We start from the raw sequence: 24,268 nt of genomic DNA on the forward strand, positions 1-24,268 counted from the left end.
TATATATATTACATGAATTTTCCATTAGTTATCATTACAATACTGTATTGCAAAATTTTCCACTTCCATAAAGCCTTTGGATCTGAGCTTTCTGGAACTGAGAATGCACTGTATCCACTATCATCAAAATGAAGACCACTCTCATAAAATATTTTTATAACTTCATGATTGAGTCTTTTAAATATGTACCTGAAAAATTAAGCAATGGAGGAAGATAATATACAGCATACAGCTATCCAGTGTTTTATAATTATTATGTTGACAATCTGGATATCTGATATATATTTTTAATAAATCTATGCTTTAAGCAATTACAATGAGAACTGTGTGCATAGAACTTGGCACCTACTAGGAAAACTGTCACCGGGTTTTATGAAGCGAACATTTTGTAAAAACACGGTGAACATGACACTCATCACGTAATAAAATATAGGCAGAGTATGAACAATTGCCACCTCTATTCAGTACAGCATATAAAGGGTGGTCCACACATTACACTCTTTTGCCTCTTAGACAGCAAATTCTCATGTACTGCATGGGTCCAGTCAGAGTTACAAGTGTCTACCCTTCATATTTTGTAGTTTCCATAATCCATCCCATTCTTTATACTGCAGTCTGTTTTTTTAATATTGACTGATTGTATGGTTGATTATCAATTTCATGAACAGCCAAAGTCTCTGCACTCCACACATCAGCAGAGTGAACCATCTCCAAAATACACAATATCTACTGGACTGCAGTAAAATATATGGACCAGCCTGTATAATGCATCAAATTGATTCCATACGAATACAAAATATGGAAAAGTTCGCAAGTTTACAGGAAACATTATAAGCTATGTGCTTGAGTCACAGGTTGAAATTCTAGACTGTATCTTACAACTGCTCTTCATTTTTACAACTGTATATAGACTTATCCTTCTGTGAAGACAAATTCTGGCTACCAATAATAAACCTGAGTATAAAAGATTAACTGGACAAATACAAACACAAACATTAATAATATTAACAGCTGATAACCTTTTACATTTAATAATACAACCAATGTCTAGGGTATCAAACAAATTACATACTCAGCAGCTTATCAGAATTATTTGCCTTCATAAAGTATTTCCTTTCCATGCCTGTCAATTCAATCATTGTTTCTTTTTTTCTTGTGTTGTGTTCCTCACCTCATTTTCTTGTCTTTTCTGCTGGCAGTTACTGATGCTCCCTCCACACCTCTCTTCAATCTTTTTTTATCTTCCACCCTTGACATCTCTTCCTTACCTTTCCCGCATTACCGTATCTTCTTTTTCTCCTCTGATCTTTCCTTACTCTGTTTTTCTCTGTATTCTAACACAAGATCAGATCATTCTGGGGCTTTATTCTGGGCAGCGTCAGACGTTCATCTTGGACTCACCCGCCATACGATCAACAAACTACAAGAGACCAAGGGAGGAATAACTATATCATTAACTGAAATATGTATATCAAACATATCTAATACTGCGCTGCAAGAAAGGTATTGTGCTACATGTACAGAGGGTGTGGGTAGTAATTCAATTCTGTGTAATGGCTGCGACAGTTGGATGCGGAAGAGGTGCAATGGTGTGCTGGGTACGCTGCAAAATGTGGATTCTGAGTACACTATACCATATGCATGGGGAATCATTTAAATGCCCTGGAGTGTGTGAACAAATTTTGCTATTTGGTTTATATAATCAGTGCACAGTGCTGGAATCAGAAATGGCTGAAGAAGTTCAACTGTTACCACAACTGATGATGAGAGGACTCTCACATTACACAACACACAGAAGGGTAAGTGTATGAAGTCTGTGTGTGAAGTATGACCAGATGAGGATGAGGATATTAACAAGCTGGTGCAGACTGTGAGGAAGATGGTGAGATGGATATGTAATGTCTCCCTGAGGAACAGGTTGGATAGTGCAGGACTGTGGGAATGGTTTGGAATAAAGTTTACTAGTGATGTGATGCAAACAGATGACTGAGGGGGTATGGACATGCAGAGATAATGGAAGAGGTTACCTGAATGAGTAAGATAATGGATATATATACTGTAAATGCCAAAGGGAGAATGTTAAGTGGCAAACTACAAAGTCACGGGGGTACAGTAGGTCTTGCATAAATATCTAAGGGTTGTTGTACATCACCCCATGGCGGTGGCATGGGGATTACTGTATAGGTTTGGTTCCTGGGTGGATGCTGCATCTATGTCTCCATCAAGTTAAAAGAGGTACCATTGTAGGCTCCACATCACCCTATTATCTGGCTACATGGTTATCAACCAGCATAGTAAATGGTTTCCTGAGTTACAGGAAACCATTTGGCTTGTTATTCAGTGTACAGCCACCTGAATTGGAAAGAAGAGTAATAAACAGTGACAGAAAGGATGGAAGAAATACGAAGAATGGAGGACTGACACAGAAAAGAATGAGAAACATGAAGGAAAAAGTTGGCAGTATTACATCAAGTGAGTGGATGATGGGTGTCTCCAGGGCTCCCACCTACCACGATATGTCAGGTTAAAAGGACTAACCAGAGCTGCTGCCAAAGATCAAGCGGCCTGATGAGCAGGCAAGAGGTGGCCAAGACCTATACTTGTATGGTATAAAACTTTTGTTGTGATGAAGATGGGTAGATTGAGATGGTCTGGGTATGCTGAGAAGATGAAGGATGACAACTGGGTGCAGAAGGTGAGGAATGTGAATGTTGGGGGTAAGACTGTGAGACAGGCAGACCAAAATGGGATCTAGGGCAAGGTCATAAAGTGTGACTGCAGGGATGTAGGACTGAATAGGGAGGCTGTCAGAGTTCGAGCAGCATGGAAAGTCGCCATTAGGTGCCCAAGGCCAACACATGCACGCATGTTGGAGCCTCTATAAACAATACAATATGAATGAAAGACAAGTACGATGCTTGCTGAAATGCAATGCCATAATAGCTACTACTCTTTCTGGGACACTGCCATGGCTTTAGGTAACATATTTCGCTCAGAAGAGAAAAATAATGTCGACAAACTAACATTGGCAAGGGCACCTACATCCTATGGAACTTCTCCTGGTAATCAGCCGTGTTAAGTCCCAGGACAGTGAAACACTATCTTAGAGCATGTTACTGTCAGCTGTTTGTTTTCATTCTTTTTCCATGTGCTCTCCTAGAAGCCCACCTGAATGAGGCTGTCTTTTGCCCTTTTTTGTGCTTTTACCCTGTCTGTACCACTGTTTTATCTTCTGGTCTGTGAAGCACTGGTTACAATGTGGACCACCTGTAAGTGTTTCTTTCTCTTCAGATTTTTATTTTTTTGGAGTGGTATTCTCCTTTCCACTCTTCCCCTTTAGTGACCAACCCATGAGTCATTTTTTTTTCTCCCATTTTCCCCCTTTTCCTCACTCTTTCTCTTTTACCTCTGCTTCTGTAAGTTTCCAGGTTATCAGGGATACATTTTTTTTTTTTTTTTACCACTTTAGCTTTGTTTTTCCATTACAGTTTAGAGTCTTTTCACAGGTTTCTGCACATGCACAGTATTACCTTGTGGCATGGGCGCGGCAGGTTGGTTGACGAGTGGAGTGGTGTTTCGCAGGTGCTTTCTCCATCCACTTGTGCTCTGGCTGTGTTGGCAAGTGGAAAGATCAGCCTGCCTGGGTCCCAGTTCTCCTGCCTATCTTTGGTGTGCTGTTTGTGTCGGGTGATAGGGTACATGATCCACTATGATCCACATGCCGTCTCCTACCAACATCTTGCCGGTTCAGAGCTGTCTGTTTCTCCAGTGGCCCAGGGATTGGTAGGGCGAGTAATCAGTGTCCCAGTGTTCCCCTTCCCTCCATTGTGCTTAGGTGTGGTATTCACCCCCCCTCCCCTCCAACCACTTAAGCTTAGAGGGGCCATGCTTCAGCTTCTAAGCAGGTTTCCACATCCTGTTCCTTGTCTTGGGTGGGCTAGATTTTCCTTCTTTGGGATAGGACTCCCCTGGTGAGATTGTTGTTTCGTGATTCATTTGATGGTGGCAATTACCACTGTCCCCACATTGCCATGCTCTGATACCACTGCTTGTACTGTGATGCTCATAAGGTTGCTGGTATTCCATTCCTCTTGCCCCAGTGCCGGGCACCAAGGCTCTAAATGCTGATACACTCAGTGGGCGTCACACGTCTCATGGCTGTTTCATCCAGGGGGCACCCTGCCTCATGCAGAAGATTCGCCCAGTAGGCAACTCACCTCTCAATGCTGATTCTCAAAGATCCATGAATGGATAGATAGCGTGATACCCGGCAAACGCTCAGTTGCATCGCATAATGACTGTGTCATTGCATCACCAGCTAATGTTGTGATAACACATTATGATGTTATATTAATATGATCTATGGTGTCTTGTTCTTGGGACATCATAAAGGAATAAGAAGTCTGGAAGATTACTGTAAGTTATGTCGGACAAAATTCTCCTCTCTGCCTCTGCTGGAGACCTGATCCTAGGTCGTTTGCATTTGGAGTAGGAAACTTGAACAACTGACCCAAAGCTGGCTCAAGCTTCTCACCAGGCTTTTATATAGTTCATTACTTTCTCCCTGCCAATGGTGTGTTCATTTTTAAAGGCAGATGCTATACTTTTCTCATTTACAGTTGTTTATCTCCTCAGAGATTTCATTCACTCATTCATCATCTAATCAAGTGTTGCCTGTGAGGAGCACAAGAGCTCGGAGCTGGGCAAGTTGGTCCTGACATTTAACCTCTTCGTTCACCTAAAGTTTTCTGTAAGCTTGGGTGACATGATCAAAGAAAATGCTGCAAAGGCAGCCTAGACTCATACACAAAGGAAAACATTCCCATGGATTTTATTTGCCCCTGAAATTGGTTATACTGGTATTAACTGTATACAGTACCATCATTTTTGCTGATGTTTATTCTATATGATAAGCTAATAAAAACACACTAAACTGATGAGTAAAAGTACAGTGAAAGTACCAAAATACAATGAGAATACAGTAAACCCTTGACATAACGACCTAATTGCGGGGAGGGGAGGTTTACTATGTCCAAAAATTCGTTATATACGAGGGGTCGGTATTTCCCAGGGATTACCAAACTCAGTTTGCTACAATTATAAGGGGAGTCATTCGATTCTACGTGCTCAAACATAACCAAAAATAACTCTATGAAGTTTTACATGGAGAATTCAATGGTTTATGAAGTTGTTCAAGTATTTACAATACTGTATGAAGTTGTACATATTACTGTAATACAATACCTATCATAAGAATACAGTATAATGTGGTACTATTACAGTACACTTACTGTGCCAGGAAAGGGATGCTGTTGTCACCGTGGGCTGATTCCCGGACTTCCCCCTCACTAGCGATCTTTGTTCGCAAAATCCGGGGGAAGTTCGGTCGCAATTTGTCCTTTCGTTATATCAGAAATTCGCAATACCAGGGTTCGTTATATTGACGGTTTACTGTAATTTGTTTCCGCAGTGAAATTAACTTCCCAACACCCTACTGCAATATTTTGTCTGAACCATGCACTAGCTAAGCATACATCTATATGCAAAATTTTGCGAGCTTTTCAAGTGGTGTCTTCAGAATTTTGATATGACCAATAGTTTTCAGGTAAACTGCCAAAAACTGCGTGTGCGCACCCCTCCCTGCCCCCACTGAAAACCGAGAGAAAGCTGACTATTTGAGAGTGTTGGCCTTGAAATACAAATCCTCCCCTATGATGCAGCAAATATTGACAAATTTCATGCTAAAGCTTAATTTTTGGTGAATATTTTTGCTCCAAACGGCCTAACCAGCATCCCTTCAGACCAACACCAACAAGTGTGTCATAGTGTGTCATCGATTCCTCTTCAGCCTAACACCACTTTGACTCATTTTGCATCAGCGTGTGCGAGGAGGTTAAGATGAGAGTGACCAGCCTCACTCATCCCTGAGTGGCATTATGAAAGCAATAAATCCCAACCATTCCTTGGATATAAACCGACATAGGCTCAATCCGACTGCAGCACCTTAACTACCCACTAAACCACCAGGCGCCACAATCTGGTTATATGGTTACCACCCAGCATTGCAAAAGGTTTCCTGCTGTACAGGAATGCATTTGGCTTGTACAGCCACCCGCAGACAGAAAGAAGAGGAAAGAATGAAAGACAGAAGAGGAAGGAAGGAAAGAACAAAGGAACAGAGGAAAGGGCATGCACCCGAGAGCAGCACTACATCGAGTGTGTGAATGGTGAGCTAACCCACCTACCACTAAATTACTGATGAAAATCCTGATCAACACCTTTGCGGGATGTGAAGTCCTAACAGAAAGTTGTACCAGCTAGCTTTTAGTCAGGGTAACCTTGTATCTAATTCACGAATTCAACTTTAGCCCACAGCCCGATGGGATTATGTCCAGATGAGCCTGTGGCCACAACAACAACAACATAGAGGGATACCAGGCCGTGGACGCAAAGCTTAATGCCATAGCGGTATATGAAATATTTATATAGCACTGTTGCAGTTCTCTATGTATGCAGAAATGACAAGTTATGCTAACTACGTGCCGTGAAAGCAACCTTGCTTGCACGGAACTTGAACCCATCTTGCCACAGCAGGTCTATAAGGTCTAAGGAAGTGAGCTTAAGTTGGCCCGGACATGATGGCTGACAGGTTGTATGCAGAAACGACAACTGATCATATTTAAAAAGGGGAAAAATTTAATCAATTGGGAGCCACTCATCTTTTAGACCTGGTGTGCAGAGATGGGTTTGAGCCCCACTCAAGTGAGGATGCTTTCATGGCTTGATGTCATCAGGTTCTTTTCCTGTCCAAATTTTGTGTTTCTATCACTCTCATCTTAAATGTCAGGACCAACTGCCTAGCCCCGGGCTCCTACGCTCCTCATGGGGCAACGTAGGATTGGATGATGGATGAACTGCTCTCCACACACACACACATTTTTTTTTTTTTTTTTTTTTTTTTTTAAATGACGTTACTGCATATAATAAGACTCACACATCTGTCGTATGTAACACTTGGAATGGTGGAGTTCTTACTAAGGGGGTAAGAACTAGCCGATAAGAATGATAACTTGGTGTTTTGAGGATCTGTGTTTGGGGAGAGAAGCATGACATGTGGATTTCTGTGGTGAGCCTATCATTGTACAGTACCCTCGCGTACAAGATGGTAATATTGTCGCCTGATGGTCCCGTCTTGGACGACAAATGTCTTGGATCAATGCAAGACCTTTTGGAAAAAATTAATATTGTCACAAAATCTTCAAAAAGTACCCGTAAAAACATCAACCTAGACCAATTTTGGCACCAAAACAAATTTCCTCACCTTGAAAGTGTGTGTTTCTGAGCTTGTTATCTCCAGCTTAGTAGCCTGAGGTAGATGGCAGTGCTTCAAGGGATTAGCAGACGGTTTCCTTGGCATGGTTATGTAAGGAGTGGCAATAACCTAGCAGCAAACACTGAGTGCAACACACACTGTGTCCACGGGATCACGACGCTCTGGTGGAGACAAAGCAAGTCCCGCCTGCTCATAACGTGACCAGATGCCAATATTTTCTTGGACAACATCGCAACCACGTCACTCTCCCGGGCATGGGAACTGTCTTGGAGTGGGTGAGACCATCATAGCTGTACTCTCGTCGGATTTGGGCCGTTATGAACCGTTGTTTCCGTATTGACGTTTGTAACTGTATTACGGCAATATATTGGATTATTATTTAAGGTCTCCGTCTTGGATGCGAAACATCTTGGACAAACCCATCTTGGATGCAAGGGTACTGTATTTTGTTTGTCACTGTTCATAAGATTTATTTCTGTATCTTGAGTGTTGTCATACCATAGTATACTTGTGATGAACTAGAAATACTGAAGAGCAACCTAACACAGTACACTGTTTTCAGGATGTGGGAAGGCTATGTCACGCATGACTAAAGAGAGATGAGAAGATAAGGTACTGTATACTGAAGCAGCATCATATGCTCTGACAGAGAAAAACACACTTAAATATGTAAGCTGTGACTGGAATCTCATAAATATTACCCAAATAAAGTAACAGTCATCAACGTCTGAGAATACAGTAAAGGAGAGGAAGGCCCTTCATTTCTAATGAAAAATGAGGAACTCTGAAGTGATACTTTAAATCCTGTAACACATGATGACCAATAAAACAGTCTGACTTAATTGTGGACAAAATAAGAAATGTTACCCGAATCAAATTAACTTAAGAACCTTACAAATGAATGAGAAATTACTTAGCTGGAAGAATTGGTACAGACACAGAAAAGTACAGTAGGCCTGCTGCTAATTAGGTTAACTGGTACTGGGGATGCACCACATTCAGATTTGTGCAGTTTAAACTGCATTTTTCCTTTTCAATATCATAAACGGTTTTCGTCATTTCTAAAGCTCCAAATTGCCTCCAGGAAACAATTACAGCAAGCCCTTACTACTGTATGGCAAACTCCAATATAGTGAATATCAGGTTTAACAGATGCCATGAAGCCCATCAAACTTTCTTCAGCTATAATTAATAAGCAATGTCCATTACATGGCATGCAATGGTTTGAAATACATGTTTCCTACCCTTTTTACTCCAACCTGGCCTGAAGTGACCCTCTTCCCATCGCAACTGTTGAGTTGTAATAACAGACTATAGTAACACTGTCCTAGTCGTGAAGAAGTGCTATGACAAGGATGTGAAATAAGCTGCAAAAGGCAAAATTATTGGCCAAGTTGGTGTAAAACGGGCAAAGTTTACATTTTTAGTACTAGAATATGCTGTTGTATTCACATATTTTCAAAGATGTGCTTGAAATCACATCTAAGGGGGGGACCCTTGGATATGACAAATTTTCGGCTTTAATGAACCTGGCTTTCTTACAATTAGTCTGTTATAGCAAAGGTCTACTACATTAATTACTGTACTATATATTGAGCTCTTATGTATGTAAATAGAACATGATACTATACATGTACAATAGTATGATTCTGATTTATAAAAGGCAGGAAAATTCAATATTCATGAATCATAGTATATGCAGTTCTAACTATCTACAGCCAGATGCTCTAATCCCTTAAGGGGTGATCACAAACAAATAAACACCATGTTGCCCTGTCCCCTGCCATTTTAATGCTATCCCCCCCAGCTTACATTCCCCTCTCTCATATACCTTTCCACTCCATTCCTCCATCTTATTATTGGTCTCCCCCTCCCTCTCCCACCCCTCCACCTCACTCACATACACTCTCCTCATTGGTCTCTCACTTTCCATCCTCTCCACATGGCCAAACCACCTCAGTGTATCTCCTAACACTTTCTATCACATCCACATCACACCACAATGTTCCTTCACTTCCTCATTTGTCAGTCTGTCTCCATGTAACTCCACATGCTCCTCTCAAATAACTCATTTCCACTGTTCTCACTTTTGATTTGTATCTTTACAACAGGGTCTAAGCTTCGCTTTCATACGTTAGAGTGGGTATCACAATACCCTCATGCAGTGACATTTTTACTTCCATGCTGACTTCCCTATTTTTTATCACTGCTTTTATTGAGCTGGCAACCTTTCTTCCCTGTTGTACCCTCTGATGCACTTCATCCTCTAAACTTCCATCCTTGCTCATCACATTACCCAAGTACTGTACTTAAACGCACTAGCATTTTCCATTTCCTCACCATCCAGCTTCACTGTGCATTCAGTGACTTCATTCCTCATGAAGACCACAACTTTACTCTTCCCTACATTTGCCTTTTAGATTCCATTTCTTACATACTCTCCCACTCTTACCAAGCCCTGCAGATCCCACTTGCCTTCAATACAGTATCATCTGCAAATACCAGAATAGGAGGTTTCCAAATGCTGCCTCCTCTCATTAGGGCTGCTCCAACATCCACTGCCCTACACTGTATCTCTTTTATAACTCCATCCATATGCAAACTGAACAACCATGGAGATATGTAACAACCCAAATTCAATCCAACAATCAGACTGCGAAATTCATTCAATTCACCATCCACACGCACTGCAGCCGATGCACCCTAATACATACTCTTCATGGCATTCAACAGCTTCCCATTTGCTCTGGTATTTTCAATATATTCCACATTCTTTGTCTATCCAACCTGTCAAATGTTTCTCCATATCCATGAAGGCTGCATACAACTTCCTTCCCTTCTCTAGAAACTTCCCCCCAAAACACCTTAGGATGAATATCTCATCGACACAACCTCTTCCCTTCCTGAAACCTCCCTGTTCTTCTTCAACTAACTTCTCAATTATTCCCCTAACTCTGTCAATAAGTATACAGTAAAACTTCGATATAACGGACTTCAATAGACCGGAATTCGCTTTTATGGGACTCAAGGAACTACCGGATTAAATTCCTACATATCGGAAAAAGTCCGATAAAGCCAGAAGCAGTTCGGACTGCTTGACCACTTCATCTATGTTCACCAGAATAAGGTAAATAAAAGACATGTTTATCAGTGTACAGTACAGTATTATCATATATATTATACCATCTGATTAATGTAGTGAAGTTATGATACAGTACAGTACCACAGTGGTAGTCAAGACGGTTTAAAAACCATTCATACTATCCAGACTAATGTCAAATATATCAGAAAAAGTCTGGATTAGCAGGGGGAAGTCCAGATGTCGTTTTTATCGGAATGGTTTGGGCTTAGTCTGTTATAGTGAGGTCTTACTGTACTACCGTTTCCTATTACACTACGAAGATAAATGCCCCTAAGACTACACACACTTCTTTTTCCCCTTTTCCTTTGTACGGAGGCATGATTATACCTGATTTTCAATCCTTGGGGACTCTACCTTCCTCTCAAGCCAATCTGCACATCTACCATATCCATACTACTATTATCTCTTCCTCAAGCTTCAGCATTTCACCACACACTCCATCAATTCCTGTGGTTTTCTCCATTTTGACTTTCTTCATTGCTTCTGTTACTTACATCCTACTGACCTCTTCCTCCCTTCTCATCTCCCTCCTTCCAGCCATTCCCCAGTCACTTATACAGTACTTGCATTACTTTCATTATCTATGTATAACAAATCCTTAACCCCTTAACTGCGGGGTGTCACTTTCATTACGCTTGGGAGCAAGGGATCATACCGCGGGGCGTCACTTTTGTGATTCTGTGTTATTTTGAATTTGCCCGGGCTTTCTAGTGGTGGCTTGTACCATCTATCAGTACTGCCAGTGTCCAACACTAGTCAGCACTCCTAATCTCATCTGTACTCCCATCCATTGTTGACAATTTAGCCATTTCTCCCCGTTCTTGACTCCCCTCCCTACCTCCCCTCCATTACCCTCTCCTCTCACCTGCCCAGCCGTGCTGCGCTAAGTAAATCTTCCCTGGAATTTTCCACTGATTTCATCCATTGAAATAAGCCCTATGCCCTATTCTTATACCAAATAATATATACAAGAAAGAAATAAGATAAGTGATAGTCCCATACACCTGGAATTGGCTAATTATCACCTGACAACACCTCACGTGCACTCGTTCGCTAATTTTCGCTATTTATTTCCCCTTGAAATATGCCGTACAATCTATTCTCACAATAAAAATATATATAAGAAAGAAAGGGAGAAGCCTAAGTGATATTTACATTCACCTGGAACTACCTAATTTATTATGTATTGTCTAGATTTCCTGCCAATCATTTCATAGCATATATATTAGCAGCTTTCACCCCGCTGACATTGGCAGCATTGCATTTCCCCTAGGCAGGCAGGCCACCACACTGTATGCAGTTTACTGTCGTCTTTCAAGGTGAAAGCACGTCAGATTCTCACCTGCCCAATTACGTTGCTTTTTAGCCCCATGCAAAGGCCCTGTGACCTCTACCCCCTACTAAACCTCGTGCGGAAAGAGGTAAAGGGGTAAGTGACTGTGGAACGTGAACTGGCTAATTTGTCAATGAAAATGATAGACAGTGACTACGATCTATCTGGTGAGTAAAACAGTGCAAGTGGAAATGTAAATAATGTGTAAACAGCAAGTGAAAGCAATGAATGTAAATATAAGTGAACACTGGAAAATAGTTTTATAAGTTACTGCAAGTGACTGCATAACACAGTGTAACTAAAATTGAAATGTAAGTAATGTAAATAAAATAGAGAATATAAATAGAAATGTAAATGAGCAGTAATATAAGAATACGAGTATATAAACTAGGAGTAATGAAAGTGAAAGTTTCACTCTAGCATGTATGAATACTATGAGTTATGAGAGTGAAAATGAAAGTGACAGATCACTCTCAACGCTAGTATACAGGACGAGAAAGTGAATGCTACGTATTTTACTGAAAGAGAAATTGAATGCCTACAGTGACAATAAACTACTATTACTGAACGAAACTTATGGATAAAGACTGTAGATATATATATGTGTTATATAGTAACAGAAATATAAACTGCGAGTGTTTTTATGAATAATAAATGACAGAACACCAGTGGCGAACGATGTCAAGTGGGAAAGTCATACGCGCTTGTGATTTTCATTGCTTTCACAATGTTTTTTTTTTGGAGTATGGATTCCAAACTATTTGAGAATCATAGAATAGTGTTTCTAGTGATAATATCAGGCTGTGGTAATCATATTACGGGTTGTCGGGAAGTGTAAAGTGGAGACTTCGTTACCCAACTTCAGAGGTCTCCACAAGTCCTACGGTACTCGACGAAGGCTCAAAAAACATCCCAGGAGAAAGCTGAAGGTATGTGCCATATGCATATGTGATTAAAATATTCTAGGAACAATAACTGATTTTTGGGAAATATTTTTAGAGAGTCTGTCAGAGCGCGAATATGCTCGGGAGACATGCAAGTCAGGCAAAAACAACCCCGCGGTTAAGAGGTTAAAATGTTCTCTCCATGTGCTCACATTTTTTCCCTTCTCCATTAGCAATCTGCCGTTTTTATCTTTCACTCCCCTACCACCTTCTTCATCACCCTGTCTTACTCTCATGACCTCCTTCCAAAACATTTTGTTATATTCCCTCCACTTTACATTCAAATTCCTTCTAAACTCCTCATCCACTCTTCTTACTCTCTCTTACTATTCTTTTCACCTCTCTCCTCTTCTCTACATATAACTCTCTATTCTGTCTCTCAACTTCCTCCATGCCTCTGCTTCCCATGCACTCACTATATGTTTTCTTCTTTTGTGCCACAGCTTGTCTCACCTCTTCATCCCACTATGCTGTTTCATTTGCCTCCTTTTGTCTTCTCTTCATCCCAGTTGTTTTTGCTTTTTTTCAACTTAGCTAAATAACCAATCATAATGAATGGTGGTATTCTAAAAAAAAAAAAAAAAAATTGCATCAATTAATGAAGTGTCAAAACCTACACTACACTGTTAAAAAATGCATTTCATTAATGATCTGATAACTCTTTTGTGTATGTGTAATTCAGATAAAACTAAATCAGTATGGCTCACAAAGAAACTTCTAGTAGAAATGCCAAATTGGATCATTTTTCTCTGCAATACATAATTATTTTAAATGCAACATTCCAAACCACCAAAGTTTGCTGAATCCACTACAACAAGCTATAAAAACATCTTCATCACCGTAATGCCATATAACTGTCCTGATTGATACTACTCAATTTAGTCACTGTGAAGTTTTCTTCCCACTTCATGCAATGAATGTACAGTACAATGTATGACCATCTGTAATACACTTGAAGATAAATGAACAAATAACAAGAAAATAAATGAATGAATGAATGGTAGGTGGGGGCACTCACCATCCACTCAATGTAGTGCTGCTCTTGGGTGACTGCCCTATCCTCTCTTCCTTTTTTCCTTCCGTCCTCTTCTGTCTCTCTCTCTCATTCTTTCCTCTTCCTTCTGTCTATGGGTGACTCTACACTGAGTGACAAGCCAAATGGTTTCCCGAACACCAGGAAACCATTTACTGCTAGGTGGTAACCATATAACCAAATAATGGCACCTGGTGGTTAAGTAAGTAATTAAGGCGTTCCAATTAGACTGAGCCTGTGCAGGTTTACATCCGAGGGATGGTTGGGGTTTATTCCTCACGTAATGCCACTCAGGGATAAGTAAGGCTGGTAAGGCTGGTCACTCTCATCTTAAATGTCAGGACCAACTTCCCTACCCCCGGGCTCCTACAGTCCTCATGGGGCAACACAGAATTAGATGATGATAATGACATACAAACAATAAAACATTATGATAAAAGTCCCCAAAGTATGACACAACTCTTGTTGCATTACTGTTGGTAAGTAGCTCCACTGAAGTACAGCCAACCTCTGGTACCTAAGTGACCAATATCTGAATTTTCACTCATCTGAATAGCCATTCTAATTTAACATCCCTCAATATCTGCATCAGGATTCTCATTTATCTACAGTCCCAATACAAAATTCTGTACAAAACTGATCCTTTCAGCAGCAACTGAACCATTCAGCAGAGTAGGGCTGCCAATCCCAAACCACAAATACCACTAAACATGCTCTTAAAACCATTAGAATGTAGCCAAATACAAAATCTCACAAAAAATACTAGAAAATGTACAAAGTACCCAAAATATTTTAAAAACTTTGTAAAAATTTCCATAATACTGCCAGATTTCTTGCAATTTTGTAAAAATCTCCATAAAACAGCTAGATTACTTGCTAGTAGGGGTGGGAAATTGCCAATACACTGAATCATTTGCCACTAAACGCTAAGTTGGTAACACTACACCAATGTTATTGTTTTGGCCACACAATCATGGTCATATTTTCCTTCAGCATTCAGGTATGACAATTGTGTTCCTGAACATTATATGATATCTGTTGTTGGTACTGTGCTTCTTTATGTACTTTCTGAATACAGTAAAAGCTTCATATAATGGAATAATTCAGCCAATCCCTGTTCTATCTATCTATCTATCTATTGCCAGACGCCTCAATCCCGTTTGGGGTGGCCACAAACAAATTGCCTCCACGTCGCTCTGTCCCTCGCCATTTCACTGCCCTGCTCCCAACTCACACCCCCCTCTCTCATATACCTCTCCACCCCAACCCTCCATCTAATCCTCGGCATCCCCCTCCCTCTTCCCCCATCCACCTCACTCACATACACTCTCTTCGTCAGTCTCTCACCATCCATCCTCTCCACATGGCCAAACCACCTCAGTGTGTTCCTCATAATGCTTCCTATCACATCCACATCCACACCACAACACTCCTTTATATCCTCATTCGTCAGCCTGTCTCTCCATATGACTCCACAGGCTCCTCTTAAATAACTCATTTCCACTGCCCTCACTCTTGACTTGTGTCTTTCCAACAACGTCCAAGCTTCACTTCCATACGTTTGAGTTGGTATCACAATACTGTCATGTAGTAACTTTTTCACTTCCATGCTTACTTCCCTGTTTCTTATCACTGCTTTCAAATTCCATTTTATCAAATATTCCGCTTTTTCAAGCTTCCATTCCAAAACCATAGATGGAATGAAATTTTCCGGAAATTTGCAATTTTTCCCATATTTCTTCCCTAACTCATGACCTGAAGCCTATACACAGTTACTACCAAATAGCTTCTTTTGTTACACACACACATGCTGCCTATGCTAGTCATAATGATACACACAGAGCAGTCAGAACCCACAATAATAATAATAATAATAATAATAATAAAGTTATAATAAAAAATAAAACAATAAAAAACTCACCTCCAATTGGTGGAGATATGACCTGTTTGTAGAATTATGCCTGACACAGACCTCCAGATATATGTCGAGATTATTTCTAATTTCTGGCCCAGAGAAAGCCTCACCCTTTTCTTTTTTTCCTGCACTTTCAGGCATGGCGAACGATTCGTTTGCTTATTTTCTACAGAAAAGGCACAAAAAAGTTTGTAATGCCAAGGTAATCACACACACTTGGAGAGAAGATCTGAACTGTGTGGGGGTTGCTGGTAGACTGCGGCGAGGTGAGCGGCCTCACCCGGCCTGGGACAAAGTGATTTGTTGCCACGAGCTGTGACAAAGCCCCGCACCTCGTGATCAACCGGAAATGATCCGGTGCATCACGATTATTCCACAGCCACGGACAAACTGGCTTGTTTCCGTTATGGAAACCTGACGCCCTGCGACAGAACGGTAAACTTCCAGAATATTACGAGTACCTTATAGGAAAAAATCATTACGTTTTCTCAAGCTTCCGTTTTATCCCGCGTTCATTATATCAGGCTTTTACTGTATAGATCAATCCCTTATTTATCCGTCATAATTCTGACAAGGCCCAGTCTGATAATGCATTGTTTCAGATAATGCTGTACTTCCCCCAACCCCTCTACAGGGAGTATAACCCCTATAAAACCCTGTATAGGTCCCCCTGTCAATATGCAAAACCTGTCTCTATAATGATTTTCCAATAGCCACCTTTATATATTCTTTGTGTAATTCTTACACAATCACTCCTATAAGGTGCCCGCTACCAGAGGAGCATAACTGCTAAAACAGTTTTGAGTAATTTAACCTCTGCCGGGCTGATTCTTTGTAAGATAGTTTACCTCTCCTTAGTCACTGTTTTATAAGCAATGTAAATTGTACAGTACTGTATATGGCATGGCCCATGCAGACATTTATTATGCCTCATATTGAGGTCTGCAGCATGACAAAGGTTAAGGTTAAAGTGTGCAAAAAAAAAATTTCTTCATGGTTTTGGCACTTACACGTAAGTACTCTGTATAGTGGAATCTCCTAAATTGCAGCGTTATGAGACTGGGCACACGCCGCAATTTGTGAATTCCGTGAGTTAGAAATAACTAATCTTATGGGGAAAATTACCTATGAGTCTGCAATTTTGGAAAAGTTGTCCCTTTACCCTCAAACCTACATCAAACTGATCACAAGAGAACACTAACAACCTTGAAAAGAAATTAGTAAAGCATATTTAACCCCTTAAACGCGGATCGTCGCGTTTGCGACGCTCGCCAAAAAGGACATAACGGCGGAGCGTCGCGTTTGCGATTCGAGTTAATTTTGAATAAATGCAGGCAAGGATGTTCCAGCTGGTATTGTCTATCAGTACCACCATCCTTCAGCTATAATTAGCATACTTTACCTTTGTACTACTGACCTCCGTTGTTGCCAAGTATCGCGTCCCCCCCCCCCCAACGGCCCGGCCAGCCTGGCTGTGATACATGACAGCGCTCTGACTGCTCAGAACTGTAAATCTGCGCTCTCCTCTCTCAAGCAGTTTATGCTAATAGGAAACGCTTGTTTCCCCAGTTGTAACACTAGCTTTTTTTTGCACGGTTTGCCCCTGTTTAGCATCAGTTTACCGCAGGCTTTCAAAGTGACATTATGGCAAGTTCTAGCTCTTCCGAGTCAGTGCGAGCGGCCGACAGGAACGAGAATAAAGTGACGGGCGTAAGGCAGAATAAAAAGCCCGCCGCGGTGATCTTTTGGGAAGTAATATGATTGAAAATAATGTAGTATACATGTTTTTAGCTGTGAAAATGGAAATGTTTGTTGAGTGACGGGAAGACCGCCACCGCGCTGCATGTCGGCCGTACGCTCCGTTGATTTTAGCCTTATTTTCAGTGCTTATTGTACAAATACGGATTCCAAACCACCTGTACGTTGTAGTATAAAGTTTACTGTGACAGAATGAGGCTGTGGTAGAGGGGAAACTGGGTTGCTGGAGGTGTGAAAGTGAAGATTTGGTTACCCAACTTTGCAAGTCTCCACAAGTCCTTGGGTAGTCCACGAAGGCTCAACACCTGTCTCTGGAGAAAGCTGAATGTAAGTACTATCTGCCGTACCAAGTATAATGTTCTAGGGTTAATCTCTGATTTTTGGCTAATATTTTCCTACAGGTACTCAGACCGCGATACAACACTGCCACCCGGGGAGGGGTCGACTGTTCATGGCCGCGCATTAGGGGTTAATGAGAATGAACAATATTGCAAAATTCTTACCCGACTCTGACGACATTCCTTGAACAGACGAGGGAGGAAGGATGGGTTCCACGGACTGAGGCGGACTATGGCCTCTCAGCATGGGGTGAGTGTGCTGCTTCCTCCTCATTAAATGGATGCAGTGTCGTCATTGCCCTCAGTTGCCTCTGTGTCGTAGTAAGTCGTCGATTCATTGAGCTTAATTCTTTACCAAACAGGCGTGGCCTTTCCATATTTTTTATTGAAACGAGTCTTTCTGAAGTTCCTTATTATTCCTGGATTACCACAGCTACTGGGCATTTTTATAAACTTACCTCAGAAAGCTATAAATGAGGATTTAGAATGCGTGATACACTGACGCATCCAGTCGGAGCTATGGTTGGTAAACAATGCAGTCAGTTGGAGATATTGTCAGTAAACACTGCCGATGGCAGCCTGCCCGCTTCCTTGAATACCCTAAAATATAGTGCAGGTATTTTTTGTTTTTTTCCACTCACTTCTTGCAGTCACAATTCAACAGTTAACTATCTGTGTTGCATATGTACCAAAATTATTTAACTTGAGATCATGAGCTGATTATTATACATGTGGAATCGCCGCACCTGTTTGGTAAAGAATTACTCTGGCATAAATTCTTTACCAAACAGGCACAGCCTTTCCATATTTTCTACTGAAATGAATCTTGCACAGTTACTTGTTATTATTCCTGGATTACCACAGCTACTGGGCATTTTCATGAACTTACCTCTAAATACAGAATGCATGATACACTGAAGCATTTAGCTGGAGCTGTGGTTGGTAAACAACGAAGCCAGTTGGAGAAATTGTCCTCGTTGAGTCCGTAATGGCGGGCAACTTTGGCTTTCTTCTCACCCGCCGCCAACTCTCCTTATTACAGTACTCCTCCATTTATCCGACGTAATAGAGCCAGAGGCTTGTCAGGAAAATGGCTCTGTCCGGATAATGGACTTCTCCCCTGGCCCCCCTTTGTACATAACCTAACTTTGAAAGCCACTGTAAAAGGCCACTACAGTGCATCTTACAACACTTACACTACTCAATCTGGTCAAGCACACCTATAAACCACAGCCAAGACTTTACCATGGTCAAGCAGACTCATCAAACGATCGACATTGGCATGCCTAAGGAAGCCGATAGCCTTCTGTTCGGCACTGTGTCTGTTTCTCTCGCCAAAGTCTGCCGTGTACTGGGTCAGTTTGCCATGGGATTTCTTGATGTCATGTAGGGCTGAGCAGGTCAGGTTGTACTCCTTTAACCCCTAACTGTCAGGTGTTGGTCAAAACCATCAAGAAATTGGTGGCCAGGCAGAGCCGGGTGTCAGTCAGAACCACACTTGTTTTTGCACCAGTTTGAAGTAGCCACTACTTTATTACCAAAAGCTAGAGAGGGACTCCCACCAGCCGAGCCAACCATACTTTAGTTGTCTCTGTGACTCTGCCAGGTATAAAACGATCTTTTCTTAATCCTTCTTGTCTGATTCTGTTCCCGCCTCATGTGGACTTTTGCCTCATCCACCCCTGCCAAGCCTCTTTCCAAGGATACTAGGAATGGACTCAGTGATAATGCCATACGGTGTGCACTGGACACCTGTGTCTAGTTTATCTAGTAATGGAGAAGTTATCATGTTGAGAGCAAAGCCATAGTCGGGGCCGTGGGCAGACACATGAATACATCCTGTTCTCATGGCAAAAATTAGTCCTCTACCTCACGTCACTACTCACTGACGCAACGACCTACAGACATGGGGATAATTTCATTCACAGGAAGAAGAGTTGGTGAGTAATATGGTCTTTAATTAGTTTCCCTAACTGCTACATTTTCCAAGATACTGTACAGTATTAAGGTTTGAAAACAAGCTACAGTATTTTCAGAAAAAGTCCTGTAGTGAGAGAACAACGGTGCTATAACTAGCCCGGAAAGGAGAGGTTAAGATGCGGGACATCGACCATTCTGCATCAACCTTATCCAAGATCTCTCGCTTCTTCTCCTGAGTCATCACAACCCTCTTCCTTTTCTGTGGTGGAGAGGCCATCATCACACACCGTAGAAAGAGGCATGCATGGAATAGCAAGGCCTGAAGCAGGCAGGGAAGAACCACAAAAGCCGCCATGTGCACCGCCATGACAACTATACGAGAGGAGCTGCTCACTACACGGTCGATGCACGGGAACTGGGAATAGCGGAGGGGGTCTCTAGCAGATGCTGGGTGAACTACCGGTCCAGACAACGCAGTGCCACAGGACTATTCCAGCCCGGGTAGGCAAAAAAGTTCCCACAGCCATAATTCCACCCGAACGCAAGCATTTTATCCACATAAAATGGATAAATGTATGTATAATGGATTAATAAAGCCAGAACACACAGCGTCCGGGTTATGGATCGTACAGATAATGGACATCTGAATAAAAGGGGGATTACTTTACATCTAACTTTTGGGTGTAAGTTAATGTTGGCTTCTTTTTCTTCTGTCCCTTCCTCAAAGAAGTTGTAGGCTTAGAGGGGCCATGATCAGCCATGGTAACAACGAGCAGGCATTTTTACATGGGGGGGGGGGGAATCCTCTCATAAACCACACTGGAACCACACGCTGTCAACAGAGAGGAGACAATGCACTATGCCGGGCAGGTGCCAGAACTCAAGCACGCGCGTCCTTCATGCTTGGAGTGGGGGGGAAGTGCTGTAATTGGCTTATAGTAAGTGCTGTTTGAATATGACTGGTTTAGTAATTGCCATGATCAACTGGTTAATGCCTGGCTAGACATGACAGCCTGAAGTAATGGTGGTGTGTATTACACGAGGCATCAGAAAAGCTTCACTTCTGAGGCTGCAGTTGCAAATTTCATATAATTTCCGCGAGTTACTGATACTGCAAACTGTTGCTGTATATTATGAATCTGCTGTTTAGGATCACGCAATTTGGGAGATTCCACTGTATGTATTGTGTATGTAACCACAAGAATGATTTGGTCGTGCACTTTTTGATGACGTAAAGTTTAATTTGTTCTTGTTTTTTACTTTTTTTTTTCCCACTTATTCTACACCCCTATGTACACTGTCCTCATAAAAATAATCCTGTCAGGAACAAAAGTGTGTTCCATAACATCATCTGTAAGAGTACAGAAAACCAGGGCTGTGGAGTTGGAGTCATGGAGTTGGAGTCGGAAGCAATTATGGTGATGCTGGAGTCAGAGTCGAAGTTGCTAAAATAGTCCTGACACCAATTCCAACTCCAACCACCAGCAAGAAATTTTTAAACATGTAGATGCAATGTGAAGCTATTGCCTTTTGAATGGCAGCTCCTTTAGTTTTATTTCTTGTTGCTGCTGCAGTTCTTTTTTTCTTTTCTCTTATTTTCCAATCTTTATTTTGGACTTGTTTGCTGTTCTTTTGTTCTTCATTTATGTTGAACACAAACACAGGTGCTGCCATCTGTTGACAGAACGACAAGAACAGAGTGTAAAAAGACACCACGATCAGCAAATTTCCCACTGAGTGAACATGTCCAGATACTTTCTTGATTCTAGAATCTAGAGGTGAGTTTTTTAATGCAAAATTGCTAGGAACGAAATGGTAATAGTATAATATGACATGAGAGCATCAGCCAGTGCCTGTGAATTGTGAGGTGGGAGTTTTGAGCATGTGCAAATCAGTGCAACCCACCCATATACCCAGCCTCACCTAAGTACCACCCCACAGTGATTGTAATTTGTGTAAGTCATCATGGCAAAATTATTATAAAGAAAGTCTGAGGGGTCGGAGTCAGAGTTGGAGTCAAAGTGAGACACACAAAATCAAGGAGTTGGAATCGGAGTCGGAGTCAGGTGTTTTGGGGACTGACTCCAAAGCCCTGCAAAAAACAGTAAAATTTTTTATTAGTTTGATCTCTCTCTCTCTCATTAAATTTTCACCTCTTGCTCAGTTGCAGACCTGGTATGAGGCATTATGAAGGTCTGCATGGGTCAAGCTGCAACCCTCACATGAGGCAAAATTTACATTAGTTATAAAATCAGTTATGTGGATGTGGTTGAGATTAGGAGAAATACACTGAGGTGGTTTGGACATGTGGAGAGAATGGAAAATGAAAGACTGACTAAGAGGGTGTATGTAGGTGAGGTGGAGGGAGGGAGAGGGAGGGGTAGATCGAGGATGAGGTGGAGGGATGGAGTTGAGAGGTATATGAGGGAGGGGAGGGTGAGTTGGGGGGAGGGTAGTCAAATGATGGGTGACAGAGCGACTTGGAGGCGTTTTGTCTGCAGCCACTCTTTGCGGGATTAGGGCGTCGGGCTAGAGACAGATATAAAACAATGACTGAAATTTACCAATGTTTTAAGTCTATACCTCAAAAAGGTGACCTCTATGAACATACTAATTAGGAAATGAGTGAAAATATTAAAATATGGACATTTACCACTCTTTCAGGGTCAGTAATCTTTGGGTGGATTGACTGAGGAAGTGGGAGATGGGGTTAATACTCGAGGAAGTCACTGACCGAGTCAGACTCCTCTGCCTCTAATCTGCTTAGCAGTCTTTTGTTTCCAATTATCAGACTGCCTGCTACACTTCCGGACGTGCACCTAACCCAGCTCCCAATCTTCACTATTGGAAGAACTCATTTCAATGTGTATTTCTTGCCCAAATAACATAATAACATGATAAAGCTGATGACACAGGGCAGAATGTTCACAGCATGGGCTTTTAACAGAAACCAGTGCTACCTGGTACAGTGATATGTGCATGATTAGCCAAGCAGGAGGATGACAATAATGGTGACTGTAAGACTCTCGCTCACTGAATGGCTGCCAGCTCCCACCTCCCATGACATATGCCCCTTTAACCCCTACACCGCGGGCATGTTTACCGATGTTTTGTGTGTGCCGCGGGGTTATTCGGGCTCCGACAGACTCTCAAAAAATATTTGCTAAAAATCAGTTATTAGTCCTAGAATATTAAAATTAAATATGCTTATGGCACATACCTTCAGCTTTCTCCTGGAATGTTTGTTGAGCCTTCGTCGTTACCGTAGGACTTGTGGAGACCTCTGAAGTTGGGTAACGAAGTCTCCACTTTACACTTCCCGACAACCCGTAATATGATTACCACAGCCAGATATTAACACTATAAACACTACTCTATGATTTTCAAGTAGTTTGGGATCCATACTCCAAAAAAAAAAACACTGTGAAAGCAATGAAAATTATGAGCGCGTCTGACCATCACACTTGCGCTAGTTCGCTCTTGGTACTCTGTCATTTATGATTCATAAAACCCCTCACACTTTATATTTCTATTAATATATAACACTTATATATATATACAGTCTTTATCCATAAGTTTCCTTCAGTAGTATTAGTTTATTGTCACTGTAGGGATTCAATTTCTTTTAGTAAAATACGTAGCTTTCACTTTCTCGTCCTGTATACTAGCATTGAGAGTGAATGTCACTTTCACCTTCACTCTCATAACTCATAGTATTCAGACATGCTAGAGTGAAACTTTCACTTTCATTACTCCCAGGGTATATACTCGTATTCTTATAATACTACTCATTTACATTTCTATTTAATTTCTCTATTTTATTTACGTTATTTACATTTCTATTTTACTTACACTATGTTATGCACTGTCACTTGAAGTAACTTATAAAACTATTTTCCATTGTTCACGTATATTTACATTCATTACTTTCACTTGCTGTTTACACATTATTTACAATTCCACTTGCACTGTTTTACTCAATAGAAAGATCGTAGTCACTCTTTTATCAATTATCAGCCCTTTACCTCTTTCCACACGAGGTTTAGTAGGGGGTAAAGGTCACAGGGTCCTTTGCATAGGGGTGAAAAAGTCCCTGAAGTCAGCAAGAGGAAACAGACGTACCTTCACTTCGGAAGATGAGAGTGAACTGATAAGGGAGGGCCGGGTGGAGGCCTACTTAGGGGATATTCAGTACTACCAACGTTAGCTCTTGAAACAGCTATGTATAGCACTGAAATGACTGGCAGGAAATCTAGACAATACATTATAAATTAGGTAGTTCCAGGTGAATGTAAATATCACTTAGGCTTCTCCCTTCCCTCCTTATATGTATATTTATTACGAAAATAGATTATACGGCATATTTCAAGGGGAAAAAAACAGCGAAAATTAGCGAACAAGTGCACGTGAGGTGTTGTCAGGTGATAATTAGCCAATTCCAGGTGTATGGCACTCTCACTTACCTTATTTCTTTCTTGTATATATTATTTGGTATAAGAATAGGGCATAGGGCTTATTTCAATGGATGAAATCAGTGAAAAATTCCAGGGAA

The 24,268-nt window shown here is 41.3% G+C and overlaps 1 protein-coding gene across 2 annotated transcripts in view; it reads right to left on the reverse strand.

Moving 5' to 3' along the window:
• LOC145393869 (vesicle transport protein GOT1B) overlaps positions 1 to 24,268 on the reverse strand; it is a 103,581-nt gene continuing 79,313 nt past the window's right edge. The window contains exon 5 of one of the 2 annotated variants that reach the window (XM_080267928.1): positions 1 to 1,420. In XM_080267928.1, coding sequence (XP_080124054.1) covers positions 1,379 to 1,420 — 42 coding nt within the window. In that variant the 3' untranslated portion in view covers positions 1 to 1,378. The remainder of the gene's footprint in view (positions 1,421 to 24,268) is intronic. The other variant, XR_013896259.1, reaches the window with a different exon arrangement.

This window comes from Coenobita brevimanus, chromosome 25, assembly GCF_032717465.1.
Source record: "Coenobita brevimanus isolate Jiangsu-jjx chromosome 25, ASM3271746v2, whole genome shotgun sequence".
Taxonomy (NCBI): Eukaryota; Metazoa; Arthropoda; class Malacostraca; order Decapoda; family Coenobitidae; genus Coenobita; species Coenobita brevimanus.